Source organism: Diplotaxodon limnothrissa, linkage group LG13 (assembly GCF_057381915.1).
Source record: "Diplotaxodon limnothrissa isolate DT_005_m linkage group LG13, D_limnothrissa_male_GT1.1, whole genome shotgun sequence".
Classification (NCBI taxonomy): Eukaryota; Metazoa; Chordata; class Actinopteri; order Cichliformes; family Cichlidae; genus Diplotaxodon; species Diplotaxodon limnothrissa.
In genome coordinates, this window is record NC_140608.1 from 9,815,212 (window position 1) to 9,836,895 (window position 21,684).

At 40.3% G+C, this 21,684-nt stretch overlaps 1 protein-coding gene across 1 annotated transcript in view; it reads right to left on the reverse strand.

The window, feature by feature from the left end:
• Positions 1-21,684, reverse strand: part of adam12b (ADAM metallopeptidase domain 12b) — a 98,710-nt gene that overhangs the window by 58,188 nt on the left and 18,838 nt on the right. Inside the window, exons 4-7 of the mRNA XM_085369767.1 lie at positions 4,911-4,989; positions 2,121-2,197; positions 1,295-1,478; positions 503-568 (exon numbers count right to left, since the gene is read on the reverse strand). Of these exons, the coding sequence (XP_085225893.1) occupies positions 503-568; positions 1,295-1,478; positions 2,121-2,197; positions 4,911-4,989 (406 nt within the window). The remainder of the gene's footprint in view (positions 1-502; positions 569-1,294; positions 1,479-2,120; positions 2,198-4,910; positions 4,990-21,684) is intronic.

The following is a 21,684-nucleotide window of genomic DNA, read 5'->3' on the forward strand; positions in this document are numbered from 1 at the left end:
ACAGGGAGCAGGTATGCTGGCAGATACGACAGCTTGCAAAGCTTTGGATCCAAATTGCAGCTCAAGTCAGACCTTCCAGTTTTACCCTTCTGTGCATCCAACTGCACCGATGCTGGACTGTATATCTAAGCCTAACAACATACTTGATCCCTTATCCTTCCTTTCATTTCCTTTCCTCCCATTCAGGTCAGTGGCATTAGCAGAGGGCTGTCAAGAGGAAGCCCCACAAATAGCTCTTCAGTGCTTATGGGAGACTATTCACTATCCGCATGGTTTTTCCCCGTTTCCTGTCTGCTCTGCTGGGAAATTGAAAAAAGAACTTCCTGTCAGAAAAGAGACCACACTGCTTGTTGCACACTCATCCCTCTCTGCAGCTCCAGTGGGATCTATTCCATAGTTACTACAGCTCATGCTTATACCACAAAAGGATTGTGGGCTTTCAGTGTGTCGTCTCTGCTGGTCAAAAACTGCATTTGCGAAGAGAGGCAAGTAGGTGCATTACCTCTCTGTTGTCTGCAACAATGATCAGCTCGACATATTTGGTTGTCTTCTGAGCATGCCTTTTATGCTGTGATAAAAACAAAGATGGGAAAAGTTCGACAGTTATTAGGAAATGCGTAGAAGATCAAGACACCATTTCTGTCATTTCTTACCGCTTCTACTTAAAAGACTTAAGATGAACCTTTAAAAACTGCAACAGCTAAAAAAAGGTATTTTATTTACATTCTTGCCAAGAGATAGATGAGAAGATAACACTTAAACGTCTGTTCACTAAATATAAAGATATAACCTGGTATCTATTCTGGTATCTGGTTTTAGCCTGCAGGCTAAAACACTGCAAATCAGGCTTTGTCCCAGCTGATATTCAGAAATATTTCCTTTAAAAAAACAAACAAAGATGAGATAATCTATCTAATTAAGTACTGTATATAGGCAAGTTTCACTCCCTAAGTCAGACAGAGTTCTTAATGCTTGGAAATAGGGGCAGATGGATGCTGCACCTGCTCAATGCAAAGCACTGGCCAAACCTTCTGCATGAGCCCTTGACTCTGTGCTCCCAACGCTGATAAAATGAGTGTCAAACCCAAGGCAACACCCTGAGGGAACTCATCCAGACAAGAATGCTTGCCAATATACTCATCTTGGTCAAACGCCCATTTATCTTTGATCAGTTCAATGATAGGCCTAACCTTCAGACTCGCTTAATGGTGAAAAACTGCAAACCAATAATGTAGCTTAGTCGCTTTATCCAGTGACACTGTGATAAAAAAGAAAAACCCAGTAATAATCTCACCCTTGTGTGGAAGGACTTGAAGGGGCTTTCAATGTGGTTTTCAACTGAGGACGTGTTGAAGCTGTGGCCGCATGTTCCGGGGGTCAGTCTGAGCTCTTCCACTCGGTAAATGAAGTGAACTCCGGTGTCATCGCCAGACACAGGCTCGATGATAAATGTCTTGTTTTCAAGTGCGATGAAGCCTCTGCGGAGACAACAGGATAAGTCGGAAAACAAAACCTCAAAGCATGACCAGTCTCTCAAATGCAGAGTTTGATTAAATGGGCTCTCTCTAATGGAATACATAACTGGGGCGGCTCTTTTCCTGCAATCCCACTTTTACTAAAACCAGATGTTGTTTTGTTTGAGAAAAAGACATTTTTTTTAAAGACTCACATCTTTTAATGTCAGATCAGAAATATATACCACACATTAATAACCAAACAAATCTAAGTGGTCCTTATGGGGAAACTTAACATTTTCTGTTCCCAAAATGCTTCCTTGCTGTTGGATTAAGCAGAACAGATGAAAATGTGCATGCCTAATACTTCAGTTTAAATACAACTTTGGATTGTGGTTCATTTTGTAGCAACAGCAAGATTATAATTACTGCCCAAATGAGTCCAGACATTTACTGGATCCCACCGTGAGTAAAGACAATGAGGTGTGACATTTCACCAATTCCTACGAGTCACACCAACTCACTGACAGCACGCTTAAGGGCTTAAGAGAGATGGGCTGCTGTGCTGAGCGACTTAAATAAATATAAACATTGGAGTGGCAAATAGCACTTAAAGGGCAGTGTAGTGATGCTGCTTGAATGCAAAATGATGCCTGAGATTCTTACCGAAGGCCTGAGCAGGCACTGAGGGTAACGTCAGAGCTGGGATGTGCCTGCACTTCCCCGTGGTAGTAGCAGTGATTCTAAAAGAGAGTTTTTTTTGTTACATGTTGGAAATAAGAAACACTTTTAAAGAAACAAAGTGTGATATAAAATGTGTCATGCTAAAAAAAGCAGAAGAAGAAAGCAGCTTGTCACATTCCTCTCGCTGTACTGACGCTCTTACCTGACTTCAAAAGAGCAATACAGTACAAAAGACACTGGGACTATGCTGATGCTGTCCCAACTCGTGTTCATTTAAATTAGCATGCTCTGAAGAAATCTGTCTACACTCCCTCTCTATAAAAACAGGCCATTTAAAATTAATGCAACTTATAAAGTTGAAGAGAAAGCAGAAAAAATTGGCACGCATGGGAGGTGACAGTAACATGGTAATTGTTCGCCTTTCGTTAATCCATCAGACTGCTCTAGTGGAAGGAAATGGGGACATTTAAGGCTCCTCAGAAACAGTGAAAACGCTGTTGTCTGACCACAAGGAGAACAGAGGAAATGACTCTCATTAAGAGGGAATACAGACCTCCATTTACTGTCTAGTAGCACTCAAGCCCTTTTAAATCAACTGTCATTCCCCACTACACTGACCATTTCTCATTCCCTGTACTGAACTCCAGTAAGAAGAAATCTGGGGTGGGATTTTTACAAAAAGATGAAGTGAAGAAACTCCCATTTAACAAGTTCACTACAAGGTAATGAACTGGTAATGGATTTGAGAATCATTAGATTAAGGATAAAAATAGAACAGCTATAAAGGCTCTGTGCTCAGGCTGTGTTTGACCTAGCAAGGTTCACCTTTTACAAAGGATAACATCAGGTACAGTTAGTGACTGTCTCTGTGTCTCTGACGTTTTTACAGCAGCTAAATGTTGAGTGACTAAATACTCAAATGAAAATACAGAACAGATAATACGGTCATATGAAAAACAAAGTTTTCACCTTAAGCTTTAATTTGTATCATATTTCATATATTCAGGATTTTTTTGGCAACTTATTCCTTAAAACCGTATTATGTCATTTATTTAAGTTTTTGGGGAAAACAATGACACTGATGATGCAGATATCTAAAAACTGATGCATTAAATATAATACACTGGGCATTTAGAGGTTAAAAACATGGAATAACATCCTTTGGACACCTGAAACCAAAGTGGAGATGTTTTCTTACGGTGTTTGGTGAAAACCAAACACGGCGTATCAACACAAACACCCCATAGCAGCTGGCAAACAATGGTGGATGGGTGATGATTTGAGCGTTTTCTTTCCAGCCACATGACCTGTGCGCTTTGCAGTCGCTGAGTTTAGCATGAATTCCTCTGTATACCAAAGTGTTCTAGAGTTAAACGTGAGGCCATTTGTCTGACAGCTAAAGCTTTGAAAGTGGGTCATGCAACAGGGCAGTGATCCCAAGCAGTGCAGCAAAGCTACAACAGAATGTCTGAAAAAGAAAAGAATCAATGCGTTGCAATGGTCAATGTGCAGACCTCAACCGGACCTGAAATGCTGGGGCAGGACCTTAAGTGTGCTGTGCATAAACCAATACCCACGAACCTCAATGAACTGAAGCAAGACTGTAAAGAAGAGTTATTGCTGGTTCTACAAGCCTTTGAATCATTGGTGTACTTATTTATTCACAGTGCTACATAAATCCCTGTGAAAACTTTCTTTTTCACATGACTGTAAATCACAGTCAACCTCTTGGTATCCAAGTTATTCATTTCCTTAAAGTTGTTAGCTGACATGCACTGCATTGTTCCAAATTGAGTTAGGTATTCTAACCAAAGACAGACAAGAACTGAATAATGTTTTGTTAAGCAGCATGAAATAATGACCCACTGCTAAGCTGCTTAAGGAGTCAATTTACATCCTAAATTAGAGGTCAGGTCAGGTTTAGGTGTGGGCTTGCATGCTAGAAGAGTAGCAAATGTTTTTAAATCATTTGCATATGAAAAATATATAGAAATGCAGGTTCAGTACAGCACATTCATTGCCACTGAATCGGGTAACACTTGTTCAGCAGGTACTGAAGGTCTCCAGTCTGTTAGAATTCTTCTTACATCCACCAATGAAGGATTAAATGATAAAAATTTAAACTGTGGGGAAACTGGCTAAAAAGTGTCCCCAGTGTCCACGATCCAACTAGGCAGCAAAAAGGGCAAGAGGCTGTGAACTATGTTAAAAACAAAATAAAACAGCTTTTTTATAAAGGATCAGTTGTGCTATTTTTTTCCTGAGCCACATAAACTGATTTCAACCATCCATGTGTCACACTAAAAAGCCTTGAGAAGTACTTTCTCTGTTTCCAAAGACTAGCGAGCACTTCGCCTCGCACAGCTAGCATGAACACAGCATAAAACAAGCAGTCAAGAATAAACCATCTGCTAAAAGGGGATTCCATAATAAAATCCTGATGGCAATGTTGGCTGAAAAACTACCAGCATGAAACACAGCTTATCATCAAGTAGGCCACGGGATAGAGTGTGTTCACCAACAGTGGGAGGCTTTCAAATACAAACTCGACCACATGGAAGCAATTAAAAAAAAAAAAAAAAAAAAAACGACAACAAAACTCATTTCTGTCCTAGATTTGATTTTAAATGAGTAAAGCTGATTCTCTGGAAAAAGAAAAAACTCGTCTGTCTTTGTGAGTTTTTAAAGGGTCACTTTTTACAACGTGACTGTGCAGCATCGCTGAACATCAACTTGACCATAAATGTCAAAAGCACTCCAACGCTGCCCTACCGTGAAGTTGTGAGCACCGGTGACTGCACTTCCATCCTCCCGGTAATGTGTCTCGGTGTAATGGCTGGCAAAAAGACCCCTAAGAAGAGAACATGACAAGAGCATAAAAAACCCATTTATTTACTCATCGATTAGAAAAAAGAAGACTTTGTTTTCAGACTACCGAGAGGACTTGACCCTCAGTTGACTTTATATGTAGATTGCTTGTAAGGATTTGGGGGATGATGTGGATGAAACACTTAGCAGTCCGAGGCGGGGAGAGACTTGATTTTCTGTAAATTTATTATGTGATTCATAAGTGTCCTTGAATCCCCTGGCATTCAGCATGAACAAGTTGAACCAAATGCTGATGTCATTTCTCAGCATGCGTGAGTGTGTATCTGTGCATATCTTTTCAACTGTGTGTCACTTGTGTGTGTGTGTGTGTGTGTGTGTGTGTGTGTGTGTGTGTGTGTGTGTGTGTGAGAGAGAGAGAGAGAGAGAGAGAGTGGGTGTGCTTTCCTCTACAGGCCATGAACAGATGGACATGGAGAGACCCACCCTGAGCATTGGCAAAGGAGCAGCAGGAACACCCATTTTTTGCAGCTGTATACTCAGATTGACATCAGGCAGGATGATCTCAGGATGTGTGTGTGTTAGAGTGCATTAGAAGAAGAGAGGGAGGTGGAAATACCCAGAAAACAAACAATACGTTTTGCAAGTCTGACGTGTATTATCCTAAAGGTGATTATATGGCAAAAAAGTAACAGAGGAGACTTAAAAACTAGATCACACACATACCCCACAGTGCTGTGCCAGCTCACGCAAATCGCATGTACCACAAACCAGAATTAGATGAGACGAGTGGCAACGGTGAGGCATTAAGCCAATAGTGGGTTTTTTTCTTCCGTTCTTCAGGTCCATTTAATGTCTTATCTGGATATTTACAGTTAATTATTTTATCACCCGTTTATAGGAAGATCAATCCTCTGTGCCCCGAGCCTGACCACATTTAAACTTCATTAAATACTTATTATCGCTTTAATGTGCCTTATCACGCCATTAGCAAGCTCTAAACCAAATCTGATAAGCCGAGCGGCCAGTAATCACTTTGAAGAGCCCGGTACGTCTCATAAAAATTTGATGACACATCAGAGGATGCTGCATGCTTCTCGGAAAAGCCCAAAATATGTATCTTAATAGTGAACGTTTAACAGTGGCGCTCGGAAACAGCCACAGCACAATTATAGGAAACGAAACGGCTCAGTTTGCCGTAAAGATGGGATTTGTGTCACGTGAGCGGTAATTCCAAGCAAATGCTCTCGTGCTGTATTTTTTTGGGACATGTTGGGAAAGCCAGCTTAGGGGCAGTGTGGCCGCCGGGACTGAGACACACGCTGCGGAAAAGCTGCAGGATTTACATGATGGAATCTCCCTGTAATCAACTTGTTGGCAAGAGTACACAGAGTTTATGAGGCCATGAATGTTTACTGTGCGTTTGCAGAGAATTTCCTCACTGGTTATCTTGCAGCTCAGTTGGTGCGTATCTGTGTATCTTACACTGCTGAAGACCGTTTCATGCTTCTGATTCTCACTGTCGCAGCGCTCTAATGTTGTGTCGTGTAATTGACCCAGTACGCAGAATACTCATGTTTGTAACTAAAACACAGCTACCTAAGGAAGAAAGTGTACACTTCCATATAATTAAGCAATTTTTACTGGCGCCAACAGCCCACCTCTGTCGTCAATCAATTTTCCATGATTATGCTGCAAAAGACAAAGTGTTGACATTTTTGAATCATGTGGAAAATAAATACATCTTTTACTTGTCCTTATTCCACATGAGAAAAATGACGGCATACTGTGAGGATTGATAATTTATTCCGTAGCTGTTACTGATGAATAAGTTGCAGGATGTTTTATGCTCTGCGGGATGACTCTGTGTCTACGCCACTATATTACACCTCCACAAAGAAAAACACATTTTCTTTTTCATTTTCATTCCTGTAATTGTTTAAGTCAATAACCACAGATTCTGTGGTCCTAACTGTGTGTTGCGATTCATTAGACACAGTGTAGTATCTAATTAACAGCCCACTAATGGCCGCCCAGGTTAATTGTGATAAATGACGGGCTGTTTAACAGCACCCCTGGGAGGCAGAAAATAATATTTGTCTTAAAGAATAATCTCCCATCTTACATGCGCCTCCTTAGAATTAATTTAACTTTTCTGAAATAACTGCATGAATTATTGATTGTCTCTAAAAAGCCAGATGAATAGCTTTCCACAGCTGCCTTTTGAGGCTAGAGTGCTGCTCATGCGTGTGATGTTTAAATATAATTAGGAGCATGATTCACTATTTGGAAAGGACCTTCCAGTAAATCTAAATCAAGACTCCCACATATGTTTGCAAGAACGCTCATTGTGTTGCTGAAATAGCCGATCTGGCCTTCGAAATCTGACGTCCCACGACGTCTCTGATGAACATACAGCACTTTTGTGTTTCCATTCCATCTGCTGGCATAAGTGGAACGCTACACTATATCTTACACAACAACTGAGGCTGGCAGAGATAGGACTAGCACAATGCAGGGACAATACAGACAAGGACAGCATAAAAACTCATTACGGCAGACCACAGAGGACCCTTCTTCATTTTAGAGGCATAAAACAAACTGGCAGATGTTATTTTCTGCCATATCTGAAATTACAGGAGATAGAACTATTGTTGTCTCTGAATTGAGCAAGTATTTTGATGAGTTTTATTTAAAAAGAACAAATCAAATCAAACAGACAAAGAGTCGCGACAACGGTGTGATCGATGAACCGGAAACTAAATGCATCACTCGCTGTTTACACAGATCGATGTTTATAATAACATCTTTCTCTCTTGATCCAGCCAGTACGACGTTCTGTGCAAGTGCAGAAACTCATTTACATACATGTGACTGTGTCTCATGTAATAATTCACCATTACACAAATCCCCTTGAGCATGGAACCATTTGAGAGCAATGTGGCTCTTCTTGCAGCCTCTCTACTTCCTTTGAAGAGTGCTAACTTCAGTGATTTCTTTTAATCCCCTCTCCCCCACAAGCCTAACCCCTAAGCCTTCCTATAGCTGCTACTTATGGTAGCATATGCTAAACTCCAAAAAGAGCAGACTACTACAGAAGCAGAGGCAGATGAAGACGAGAGAGGAACTAAAGAGGTGTGGCTGACAAGTCTAATTCTATTTCCACATACGGCTGCGTTCCAAATTGATTTACATACAGCTCAGTGTGCCTTCAGCTAAGGCTTGGCCGTGGCTGTGGCTGTGAGTGCACCAGAGTGTACAAGCCAGCAAAACCAGAGAAAACTAGGGAGAAACAGTGGTGAGGGTGGGAGGAGTGAGGGAAGCAAACAAACAAAAAAATTCCCTGAACTACATAATTAAAGAAAAGCCTTCCTTTAATCTTCTTTACTGGCTTCATAAAAGAGTCATCGTGTCCATTTCTGCATTACTTTCATCTTTGTTGTCTCACTGAAATTTAAGGTGTCGGGTCAAAATGTGGGTGAGGATATCATTAACGTTGGGGGGTACGGAGAAATTTAAAATGACATCTGATGATAGCATCTGATGATTCGGAAAAATGCCAAACTTATTACATATTCAACTTTGGGGAAGAGGACTGTCTGTTCAGAAATTGATGCGAGCCATGTAATAGCTGTTGAGACATTTCGCACTGAAATAAAAATGACCTAAGATAATGTGTGGGCAACATTTGTGCAGCATTTTAGAGCTGTATAATAATCTTAGTTTGTGTGTTTCCAGTGTTATTGTGATAATGTTTGCTAACTTTACAGGTGCTGCTACTGTAGGTCAAATATTTTCTTCTTTAATTGCAGATCACAATGGAAGCTAATCTAATGAACTGGTACTTATATAGTGTATTTCTAGCACTTTCTTACTTCATGCCTCATTCATCCATTCACACACACATTCATAAAAGTGCTTTTTCCTAACCTAACATTCACACACTCACACCCTGATGGGGTTCAGCATCTTGTCCTTTCCTTGGAAGAGCCAGGGATTGAAGCACCAACCTTCCGATTAGCAGATGACTAAATCAAACAGACAAAGACTCTAAATCCTGAGTCCGAGTCACCCCAATCTAATCTAATTTATAAGGATTCATCACCAGGGAAAAATAAATATCCGTGCCAAACTTTGTGCCAATTCAACAAGCAGCTGTTAGGATATTTTGATGCCAAGAGGTCATTTATATGGATCAATATCCATACAGACTTTCATGACAAACTACCTTATATTTCTTAAAGTTATTAAACTAAAAAGATCCAACCAGCATACGTTGAGACTCTTACCAGCCGGGCAAAGGATTGGGTCTCATAGTAACACTTACAGTACCACCATAAGCGAAACTAAAGAGTCACATTCATGGATGAGCAGACTAAGATTTTCCATTATATATGCTCCAGCAGGCACTGGATGAATATCAAACATGCTGGCTGATGGGGCAGGCCTATTTAAATATTGACTGACCAAAGCAAAGATAGCTCCTTAATGAGTCAAGATCTCTCTTTGCTTAGGAAGAAGTCACAGAGGGAGCAGCTGCTTGACTATTAAAAAAATCCTGCAGCGAGTCCTCAGAGGTCCGCATGATGACACTTTTTCCTAAAGTGCCCCTGCACATACAAATGATTAAATCTCCGAGTGGCCGTGTCCACAACTTACAAGCAAAGTTGATTTTTCATATCTGAATACTCTTTCATCCTTCTCCGTTGCCAAGATGGTTCAGACAGCCCTGCCTGTCTGTCTGTGTCCCTCACCTCAGGCTTCATGGCATTGTGTGCTCAAAGTGGCGCCTAAGGCAACTGAAGTCATCACATCAGTAAAGTAAACCGCAGAGGGAAAAACATTATTCCCTGTGCTTGAAAGCAGAGGAGGGTGATGAATCATGGCAGGGGCACAGTTAGTAAAGGTTGCCACTCTTGCTCTCACACGCTCTAAAAATAACAGAAATCACAGGTAAAAAAAACAGAAATATCTCATAATAAACTCTAAGAAACTTTTTCCTGAACATGACACTTCAATTGCCATACAGTTTCTTTCCCGACTGTTTGAGTTGTTACCCGAGAAAACGAGGATTGTAGGCTGCATAAATGAGGAATATCAGACACGAATAAGAGTAAATAATGGTAAAGCTGTCTTATCTGTTTCCTTGGGGAATAAGAGAAGTCTGGGGGGTTGGTGACTGATGGGAAATGGAGAGGCTCTTTAAAAAAAAATGATGTCTCTGATCACACAAATTCATGCAGATATCCATACTCCTGATCACTTTAAAGCATGAGTGAAAGGTGATCGTATTACTGTGCAGCAGGTGAGGTTTTTAAGCACTCAGTGATAATGGAGTCACTTTCTTCATTCTGAATAAGCTTCTCCCTCTGAAACCCAGCATGTCCTTTTCAACTCTAAAGGGTTTTATTTTCTTTTATAGCCTGATGAAGGGTAACCTTATCTTTCATGCTTCCGGATATTTCTTCTTTTTAACCACCCATTGCTTTTTTCTTCTTTTTTCCTTGGCATTGCATTTTTTTACTGCTACGGAGTCTTATGAAATGATAACAGAATTTGGATAAAAATGAAAGGCTGCAGGTGCAAAACAAGGATTAAAACGGCTACGGTGTCAAACCCCAAACCTTTTGATATTTCTAATGAAAGCACACTTCAGTTTGGGTGGGAAACATTGCAATTTCTGCTGAAGCGATATCACTGTTATTATTTTTCCTCGCTTGTGAACATAACGCCAAGCACCAGAGCTAACAGGCACAGCAGGGCTGTTAAAGAATGAACTGTTTCACTGCTGCTGGCCCACACGTTCGGAATTTTTAATACCAAAAAATAATTCCCACACTAAACATATTTTTCCTCATAACTGTACAAAGAGCATGATGTCATACTCTCCCTGCTCCCATTAAAGGGGGAATACATTTTCAAATCAGTGTGAGGGGAAAAGTGCTCATCTACAGCACAGCAAGAGTGAGCCCTGTGCACAATTTCAGGGCAGTCCTCTAACTTCTCTCTGGCTATGGTTTGCTGCTAAAGTGCAGGCCCGACCTGTCCATCTTATGCAATATTAGCCTCTGGTGTTTGCATCTTCTCTACATATCGCGCCACTGAGGCTGTTTGTTGTAATTAATGCACCGAGTTCACGCAGCTAAACATTAGACTGCTTGTGAAATGTGCGGCTAAAGGAGCTCATGAATTCTTTATAACCCTAACAAAGGAGTACAGATTATTTCTGGGCACGAGATGATGATGGCACAAACTCAAAATGCTTGGAGGCAAGATCTGTGCCACCAATGTGCAGCGAGCCATAAACACTTTATATCATAAGATGTTAGCAAAATATGCTTTCAGTGGAAGAGCATATAGAGATTATATGTTAAAAATCCATTCTTAACATCCTTGTGACCAGAGGATTTGAAGTGTTTTGTGCATTTAGAGGAAAAAAAGTAATAACTTTATAATGTTATTTTCATTCTACTATTTTTCATTCTGCTTTTATTTTTCCTGCTTATCCAGGTCTATGATTCGGGGGGTATCAGTCTAGGCAGAAATGCTCAGACCTCCCGCTCCACAGCCAGCTCTTGCCAGCAGAGCAATATAATCTCTCCGGCGTATCATGGGTCTATACTGGGATCATACCCCAGTTGCCTGAAACACCTCATCCAGAACGTATGCTAGTCATATCCCCCCAATTGGCTCCTTTCAGTGTTGAGGAATGGCAGCTCTAATCTAAGCTCCTCCTGAATGACTTTGTTTCTCTCTCTATCTCTAAGAGAAATCCCAGACAGCCTCCTGAGCAAGTTCAGTTGCCCTAGTTTAAGTCACTACTCACACTCTGTGGCAATAGTTGAGTGTAGAAATGTAGATTGACCACTGGATGGACTTGTACAGCATCTACATTAGTGCACACCCCAAAATACCCAAACTCTTCTACTTAGTGCAGCAAGTCACTCCCAACCCAGAGAGAACTCTCCACCCTTTTCTAACTGAGAACCCAGAATACAAGCTGGAGACCATCTGTCAATGAAGCCGACAAAACTACATCATCTGGAAAAGGAAAGACAAGATGCTGAGACCACAGACACCCTCCGCCTCTTGGCTGCACCTAGAAAATTCTGTCCATAAAGGATGTGAAAAGAAACGGTGAAGAAAGGAAACCCTGGAGTGGTACACTCAGTGGGAAGGGCTCTGACTTATTGCCAACAATGCCAAGCTATTTTTCCCTGAAGAGCTCCATAACAATGGACCCATACTACTGAAGCACCACCCAAAGGACACCTCAAGAGACACAGACTTCTCCAAGTCCAAAAAAGACCAGTAGGTTGGTTGGGAAAGAGCTGGTGTACTTACTTCAGCTTTCTATAGTTAGTGTGTGCCATTTTCTATAAGAAAAGAGAGCAGGGAGTAAAACAGTGAAAGCAGAAATGTGTCAAATATATCTTACGAAACTTTATGTGAGCATTATCATTCAAATAGATGAGGGATAGTAGAAAAGAAACCCTAAATAACATCAAAAAATGTAAATAAAAAATGTCTGAATATCTGATAACTGATGACTCAAAATCTCAATTTGTAAATTGTGTCTTTAGCATTTGTCCCAACAAAACACCAAAAAGCCTTCTTCAACATTCCCTCTGGATAGTGAAGCTAATAATATAGATAATTGATGTACATGTACAGAAGCTCACAATCTCCATTAAAAGTTGTGAAAATAAAATGTTCTGAACTCTCTCTGGAAATACTTTTTGTATTCCTGCCCAGAACGGCGATGAACTCTTCGTTTACTGCTTCAATATTCCCATCCATAACAAACTACAAACTGGAACTAATGGGAGAGTAGGGATCTTCAAGGGAGGTGGCCTATTATTATTCATTGAAAAAGAGTAAACAAATGCATAAATGTTAATGTCAGAGGCTTCCTATCTGTCCAATTAATCTATGGTGGTTCCCCTGGGCAGCCTCATTGTTCAGCCATACTTTTTTTGCCTTCAGGGGAAATTTGCAATTAAGAGCTGAGCAGAAAAGACATTAAAGATGTCTTTCATTTTTCCCCTCCCTTTGATTTCTGTCTTCTTCAGCCATTTCTTTCGTAAAAAAAAAGAAGAAGAAATAACTGGTGCATATCATCATCAGCTCCTGCTCTCCCACAATCACATTCATCCATCACATCTGGCACTTTTCCTCCTTTCTTAAATCTAAAAGTTGAGAGGAAGAAAACTTTAAACTATAAGCTGCAAGGGGCACGTGTGGTGCATTAGGCAACTACTTTATTATAACATGGTCCACTGACTACACATGTCCCAGACCATCATCTCTCCAGTCCCAGACTGCATGAGGCATTCTTCCCCTCCTCTTAAAAAACGTCTCACGTCATTAAACCCACTCTTTACACTTCCACAGATCCTATACTGATTCTCCAATAAGATAATAGCATGCAATCTTTCATTCTCCAGCCCATTACCCTGCAAACATGGTGGAGTTGGTAACTTTCACTTGGCACGGATGTATCAGTTTAACATAAGGATCGGGGTGAACGGTCTGTCACTGACGCTGATGCAGGGTAACATAAGGCGTCATGGTTGCTGGGTATTGAGCAGGAGACGCCAATTATTGTATGGGCTACGGGTGGTAAAACAATGAAGTGCTTTTAACTTAATCACATCTCCTTTTCTGAGTTTCAGTGGTTCACTGATACCTAGAGTACAGAAAGTGAGAGCAGTCTGGAGCATGCCTGCGTTTTAAATATATTTAATGCACCACGATTCATCACTCACTGACCACAGGGCACAGACGCCATAAAAGTAGCTGTCGCTACAAAAAAACCCAAGCAAGGACGGTAAAAGGATTTAAAAAATATCACTGATCTTATATCACTAAAAAATAAATGTAAAGTAGTAATAAGCTTAAAAGATTAAGCACTGTTTATTAAGTCTTTGGCCATCATCTTCGGTATTTATATGAAACTGTCACATTAAAGAGGCTAAATTAATTGCAGAGATTTGGGAACACATTGCTAAGATAAACAGGGCAGAGTGTTCAGCATTACACAAAAATTCATTCAGCCCAACTGTAAACATAAATATTTTACTTCCATTCATTATTTCATTAAATTAAATTTTCTAAATTTGATCAGTATTTAAAAAGGCTCGCCAGCATGAAATGTTTGAGAATTAAACTCCCCAAAGAGCTTGGAGAGTCAAACGAAATTTAAAAGCTATCCACTCACTGAACACTGTGTTAGGTACACTGTGATAGTACTGGGTTAGACCCTCTTCTGCCTTCAGACCTGCCCTAATCCTTTGTGACACAGATTCAATAAGGTGCTGGAAACACTCCTCAGCGATTTTGGCCTGTATTGATTTGATAGCATCACAAAGCTGCTGCAGATGTTTCAGCTGCACGTCATTGATGTGAACTTCCTGTTTCACCACATCAAAAAGGTGCTTTATTGGACAGCAACAATACATTGAACTCAGAGACGTGTTCAAGAAAACAGCTGATTTGAGCTTTCTGACTACTGGAAGCAACCATCAGAACACGGCCATAAAGGGACAGACATGTGCAGCAGTAATATACCAATAAACTTGATATCAGGCAGGATGGATCCATGCTTCCATCCTGTTTATTCCAAGTTCTGATTCTACCATCCGAATGTCAAAGCAGAAATCAAGACTCATCAGATCAAGCAATATCCTTCCAATCTTTTGTATGTAGCATAATCTCACTTTCCTGCGCCCACTGTGGTCTTCTGCTACTAATGTCCATTTGATTCAAGGCTCCTTATGTTGTGGATTCAAAGATGCTCTTCTGCATACCTTGGTTGGTTGGTTATACCAATTAGTTGAGTTACTGTAGCATTGCAACAACGTATTTTTTTCCCAGTCAACTGCTACTAACTGGATATTTTCTCAGTACATCAGCAGTTTCTGAAATACTCAGACCAGCCCACCTGACACCGACAACTATGACAAGTAACATTAAGTTAAGATAAGATAAGATAAGATAAGATAACCTTTATTAGTCCCACACGTGGGGAAAAAAGTTGCTGCCATGTGACAATTAAAGTGTTTTACCTAACAAGGTGGCCAGCAAAGACCCGTTTCTATCAATCTACATGTGTCAACTTCATCTTTTAAGGAGCCCTCTGGTAACTTAAACTAAGCCTGCTGTAACATGGCTCAACTCTGAGATGCACACAGTCACACTAATGGACAGACACCTGCAGCATTATGACTGAGTATGTTCCTCATACGTGTTTCTGTGTTCACTTACTTAAAAAAAAAAGAAAATAAAACCATAGCAGTTTTGGATTATTCTCTAAACAGTAACAACATGCGCATAAAAAGTGCTTATCTCACAAACTCAGCTTCTTATTTGCAATACGATTAAGACGTGTCAGTGATTAATTTCTGCTATTCCCAATTCAGAAGAGAGGCTGCAGTACATGCTTCTGAAAACAAACAGCACACACACACACACACACACACAGACATGCAAAGCTTACTTTTAATAACAATGTTTGTAAGAAAATGATTTTCAGTAAACCGAAAAGTTTTACTACAAGAAAAATACATCTTAAAATGAATATTGAAATGAATCAGATTATTTGCTTGCATGTAGTTTTTTTTATTGTTAACAACAACAACAATTTGTGTTTTAACCAAAAAAAATGAGACTCTAGTCTAGTTATTATAAGATATAAACACATTTTAAGAATCATTACTAAGAATCTACATTTAACCAAATAAAACACAATAGTTTTGAAATGCATAAATTCTACACTTAGAAATTTGTATTGTATACACTAGTGTATACACATTTTAGAAAGGAAGACATTAAACTGAATGGATCTGCAACGTTAATGACAATACCCGCTTAAACTGCTGCACGCCTAGTGCTGAAGCAGCATCAGGAATTAAAAAACAACAACTCTATATTCCATATCTTATATTACCTGCAGTGACTGATGGCGTTCTGAGTCTTATTGCTGGCAATAAGCATATCAGATAAACACCCATGAGATTGTAAAACAGCTGCTGAGCTGTTCTGTCTCAGTCCTTATTTCTCATGGGTCTCCTACAATTGACCCATTCTCTATTCCTTGCTGAGATATGGCATAGGATGTGAATCATGCACAAAGCAATATCTGCTTTGAAAAAGATTTCTCATTAAAGCCTTTACACCAGGCTTTTATGGCTAAGGGTTTTGAAAGGTTGTGTGTGAAACGTTATTATGATATACTCTGCAGGTTGAGTCCCTGGCCTAGAAACTGAAATCCGATGACAAACTGTACACTAATGGCTGTATCCTGCCGTAGACAAATATATGAATGTGCATGATAATGTACAAATCGCACATGCATTTCATTATCTTGAGCAATCTATTGATGTACAGTGAGGTAATGTAATCGCTCATATAGCACACTCTCCAGGACATATTTCCTGCTGATGCAGATAAATGATGCCCAGGATAAATGTGGATATTATGCATCAACATCTGTAGCCCCACTCCACATATCAAAAACTCCAACACAGATAATAGATTTTCCGCTCACCGACACCGAGGCAACAGTTCATTCCACTGATGCCCTACTGAGTATATCACAGAGCGTAATTTAAAACAAAAAAGGTTTGCGAACAAGGCTGCAAATGCATCACCCCTTTGGTCTCATTAGGAGCCTCTTACTCTCTGCAAAGCGCCTCGAAACTAAATAGTGAATTGCTTACATTCACAGGATGCTAAGTGTTCTCCTAACTAGCTCCGTTGACAGGTGACCATTCTCTATTTTCTGTATGGTATGTTTAAGGTTCCACTATATCCCCTTACATAAATGAGAAATTACAATACAAAGAGAGAGAGACCAACACGACCATATTAGTTAAGTGCTATGACAACAACCTCAGCATCCTCTCTGCTGCTGCAGACACCTAAAAATAGGTCTGCAGCAGGAGCAAATAGATGATACCATGTGCTGATAGACTGCATTAGTGCATTAAACTTTTTCAGTGAAAGCCCAATCACAACAATACCTGGAACACATTTTCAAATTATTCACCAACATACCAGACTTCATCTGTTTCAGTCCAGCAACAGTTTTAGGCAGTCGAATTGTAAGATAAGTGCTCTATTCAACAAGTGCAAGCTGCAAAATATGTGTCTACAGTGGGAACTATGTGATTTTCTTTACGCACAGTTAATTATTAATCACACAAATTTAACAAGGTACTGGAAACCTTCCTCAGAGATTTTGTTCCATTTTGAAAGAATAACATGACACAGCACAGATATGTCAGCTGCACATCCATGATTTGACTCTCCTGTTCCAACACATCCTGAAGGTGTACTATTGGATTACGATCTGGTGGCTCTGGGGGCCATCTGACTACAGTGAATGCATTGTCATGCTGAAGAAACCAATTTGAGATCATCTGAGTTTTGTGGCATGGTGTGCTATCCTTCTGTAAGAAGCTATCAGAAGACAGGTACACTGTGCTCTTAAACTAATGAACATGGTCACAAAAAATACTCAGGTAGGCTGTGGTAATTCAGTTGGTACGGAGGGGTTTAAAGTGTGCCAAGAAAATGTCACCCACACCATTACACCACCATCACTAGCCTGAACTGTTGATACAAGGCAAAATGGATTCATGCTTCTGTGTTATTTACGCCACATTCTGATCCTACCAACCGAATGTGAAATAAAGCAACATTTTTCCAATCTTCTATTTTTTCATTTTGGTGAGCCAATGCTTTTGCAGTTTCCTGTTCTTAGCTGACAGGAGTGGCACTTGATGCAGTCCCCTGCTGCTGTAGCCTCAGTTTCTTGCACACACTGTCGTCTGCTGCTCCTGTAGACATTCTGCTTCAAGGTTTCTCACTTGTGCATTCAGAGACGTTCTTATGTTTACCTTGGCTGTAATGAGTTACTACTGCCTTCCTGTCAGTTTGTCCCTGACCACTATATGTAAACCTAGAGATGGTTGTGTGGGAAAATCCCAGTACATCAGCAGTTTCTGAAATACTCAGACCGCCCTGACCAGCACAGCACCATGTCACAAATCACCTTCTTTTTCCATTCTGATGCTCGGTTTGAACTTTAGTAGGTCTATGCCTACATGCCTAAATGCACTGTCGCTGTCATGTGATTGGATAATTGTTGGATGACATCAAATTGGATGATTTGATGTCTTGGCTCAGTACTAACCTCAGATTTCTAACTATTTCTAAGTAGAGGAAAAAAGTGTCGAATGTGAGCGTCTTTGAGCGAGCTTGGCTTTGACCCAGTGTTCAAAAAAAAAAGAAGAAAAAAAAGCAACACCTAAAATTACCCTCCCTCTCTCTCCTTTTCATAGTGTCATTCAAGATTTGGGCAACTGTCCTCAAGGACGATCTGCATTATCCACAAACTGTTACTATGCGCTCCAAGCTTAACAAAAACTACAAATGCAATGTCAGAGGTAGAATTCACAATCGGATCAATACTCAAACAAACTGGATGCGTGTTTCGGGATACTCGTCAATGTATAGACCCGACTGCCAAAGTATTTTGTTTTTCTGGCTGACCAAGCAGCAGGAAAAGGGACCCATTGTTACTGCAGTTGACCTGCATGAAACAAGAGAAAACAGATATCCTGGCTCTGTCGAAAGGCAACAAAAATAACCTTCCAATGCCGCTGAACAAAATAAAATACAATGTTCCACCGTGTTTAATCCCTATGAAAACAAAGTCTGAGAACAACTATTTAACTGAATGGAGCAAAGAAAGCCGCTAACCCAAATCCTCTGTAGGTGTTTAACCTAATAATGCCTGAATTAATTGTGACAGGCACAACAAAATGGCTTGGCATCCAAAGACAAAGTCATACAGAGAGTTGGCACCAAAGTACAAGTACACATGCGTTGGCACCAAACAGCAGCCTGGGGTCCAACGTTTCCCACCGGTGGCTTTGACAGGGTTTCAGGTTGCGTGGTGACAGATTAGCTGCCACCAGTGAAAACACAAGCGAGCATGTGGGGAGCGTGGGAGGAGAGGATAGGAAGAGATAGCATAAGAAGGGGGTGTTTGGGGTTGGTGGCAGTGGGGGGACCTGAATATAGCCAGAGAAACAGAGAGACATGTGACAGGAAGCAAGCATCGCTACAACTCGATCACAGACTCACTGGAGCAGAGGAAGTGGGAGTGATAGAAGAGTTGGTGCAGGAAGAACCCAGTAGAGGAAGTTTGCTGCTGTTTTCAACTTCCAAGATCCAGTTTCTAACCCATTTACTGACCGTGCTTACTTAGAATGCCTGAAAACACATTACTACTTATTATCACTGAGTAGTTACACATGCAGTCCCTAATACAGGCCTGCTTAGGTACCAGAGCTGACACCCAAACACATGGGTATTGCATAAAGTTCAACTTATCTCATAGTCGACAGTAACCTGGGATCACTCTCTTTTTTCTTTTTTTGCCAAAAACTCTCCACAGTGAATGAACTGCGTAATAATATATCTGCTCTGTGGTGCACGAAGAGAGAGATGTTGGCATTGTCAGCTGTGTTATTGAAATAGAGTGCATCTTCTTTCCCCTGGAAAACACACTGAGGATGTTGCTATGGGGATTTTTTTGTCAAAAGCATAATGATGTTGTTTAGATGTGGCCATGTGTTTCAAAAGGCCTCTTTCCTCTTTTCTTTCCTGCCAGAGAAGAATGAAAGGAAATGTTCTCAATGGGAAATGCATGGTCTTGTGTAGTGAGCTAGTTAGAATATGGACACATCAAGCTCATTGTGTTTCAAGAAGAATAGCTGAAAAGATGTATTTTATTAAAAATCATAGTGAAGCACAATAATCATAATGTGTAATAATGTGTAATCGCTGTATTTTAAGTTTAACTCATTTTCCAAAAAGACAACACAAAATACACAGTTGTACATGAATCTGACTCTTAGTTTTCTGCATATATAGTGAACGTATAATGCAACAGCCCCAACATTTTCAGTTATGTATCCATGACTTCAGTGACTTTATGACTTAATTTCACTGATTTGCATTCATTTAATGCAGTGGTTCTTAACCTTGTTGGAGGTACCGAACCCCACCAGCTTCATATGCGCATTCACTGAACCCCTCTTTAGTGAAAAATAAAATGTGATTTTTTTACTGGTGCACAAAATGAGCCATGCATGTCATGGCGGAGGCTCTGCCGAACCCCTGAGACCGACTCACCGAACCCCTAGGGTTCGATCGAACCCAGGTTAAGAACCACTGATTTAATGGGAACGTACTTTACCTTTAATCAAAAATCATTAATACTACTTGGTTAACCTAATTTAACCTCAAATTTCATCCATGCATTATAATTATTTACAATGCAGCAACATTTGTCTCCATAAAATGGTAAATAGAGTGCTGGTTATAAAGTGTATTTCACATATAAAGCTATAATTAGCTTTAATATTCATACAGCACTGTATTTTATGCCTTTATGAACACGTGTGGACTCGAGGAACCAGGAACAGAAGCAGTAGCCTTCCGATTGTCAGATGATCCTCTCTACCTTCTAACCCATATCCCCATAATGCCTCAGTCCCCAAAGCATTAGTAATACCTAAACTACAACACACACACACACGCACGCACGCACGCACGCACGCACACACACACACACACACACACACACACACACACACACACACACACACACACACACAGAAGTATCTTTGTCCCCCAGACAGTGCTATTGAAGTCTTTAATCAAGACTAATGTGTAATGTCCCGTATGACCACCATTAATCATTTAAAGCCGGGCAACAGTGCTATTGATCAATGCTATACTTCAAAGCAGCCACTGCTGGCAAAGGTGTGCATGTCTGTCTAACACAGTTTGCTCTGTACAACAGGTCAAGCCTTAAATATCATATATGATGATGTTCATGTTGCTTTTATGAAAATGGGGATATAATGTCTCCTCTGTCTCTGTTTTACTGCCAACTTTGAATGAACTGTGATGGAAAGGAAAAATGATATGGTATGGCATTCAAGAGAGGCTGAACTAACTCTCTGATATATATGTTGCATGGGTACAAAAGTAATAAAAGCCAAAATACAGTGTACAGTGCAAAAGTACTAAGACTTCCACAGAAGTGACTCTTTTTTGGAGCCAATATTCACAAAGAGGAATATTCTGAAAATAAGCTTTGCAGGGCTCTTCTTTCAAAAGCTATGATGACGGACTGACAAAAGAATGTAAAATCTATGCTGCTTACATTTTGAATTCAGACAGTTTGGTCCTCATGGCTGGCAAGAACACAAAAGAGATAGCCTCTAACATCAGGGGAAAACAAATTCAGCTGAAGCTCAGGTGTTCGTGCAGTAACACTTCATTTACAAGTTGTACAAATATAAAGGGACTTTGACTCTGCATACAGGCATTGTGCATGCCGCCTAAGAAATACACACAGGCAAACAGAAGATCTCCTCTGATTTCTTCCTCAGTAGATTTGTACTTGTCCTGCTATAGCCAAGTTTGCATGGGACAGCGCCAAGCAGCTAACAACCAGCAGTTTATTAATTGGATCTGGTAGCTTGTTTATATCGGTAAGGACTGAGATCATTTCACACTTGCCATGGAACAGGTGTGCTCTGCAGCAGTGCCAAATGAGCAAACTGCACGGGCTCAGCAATTGAAGCAAAAAAAAAAAAAAATTAAATTAAATTTAAAAATGAGCTTTCACCAAAAA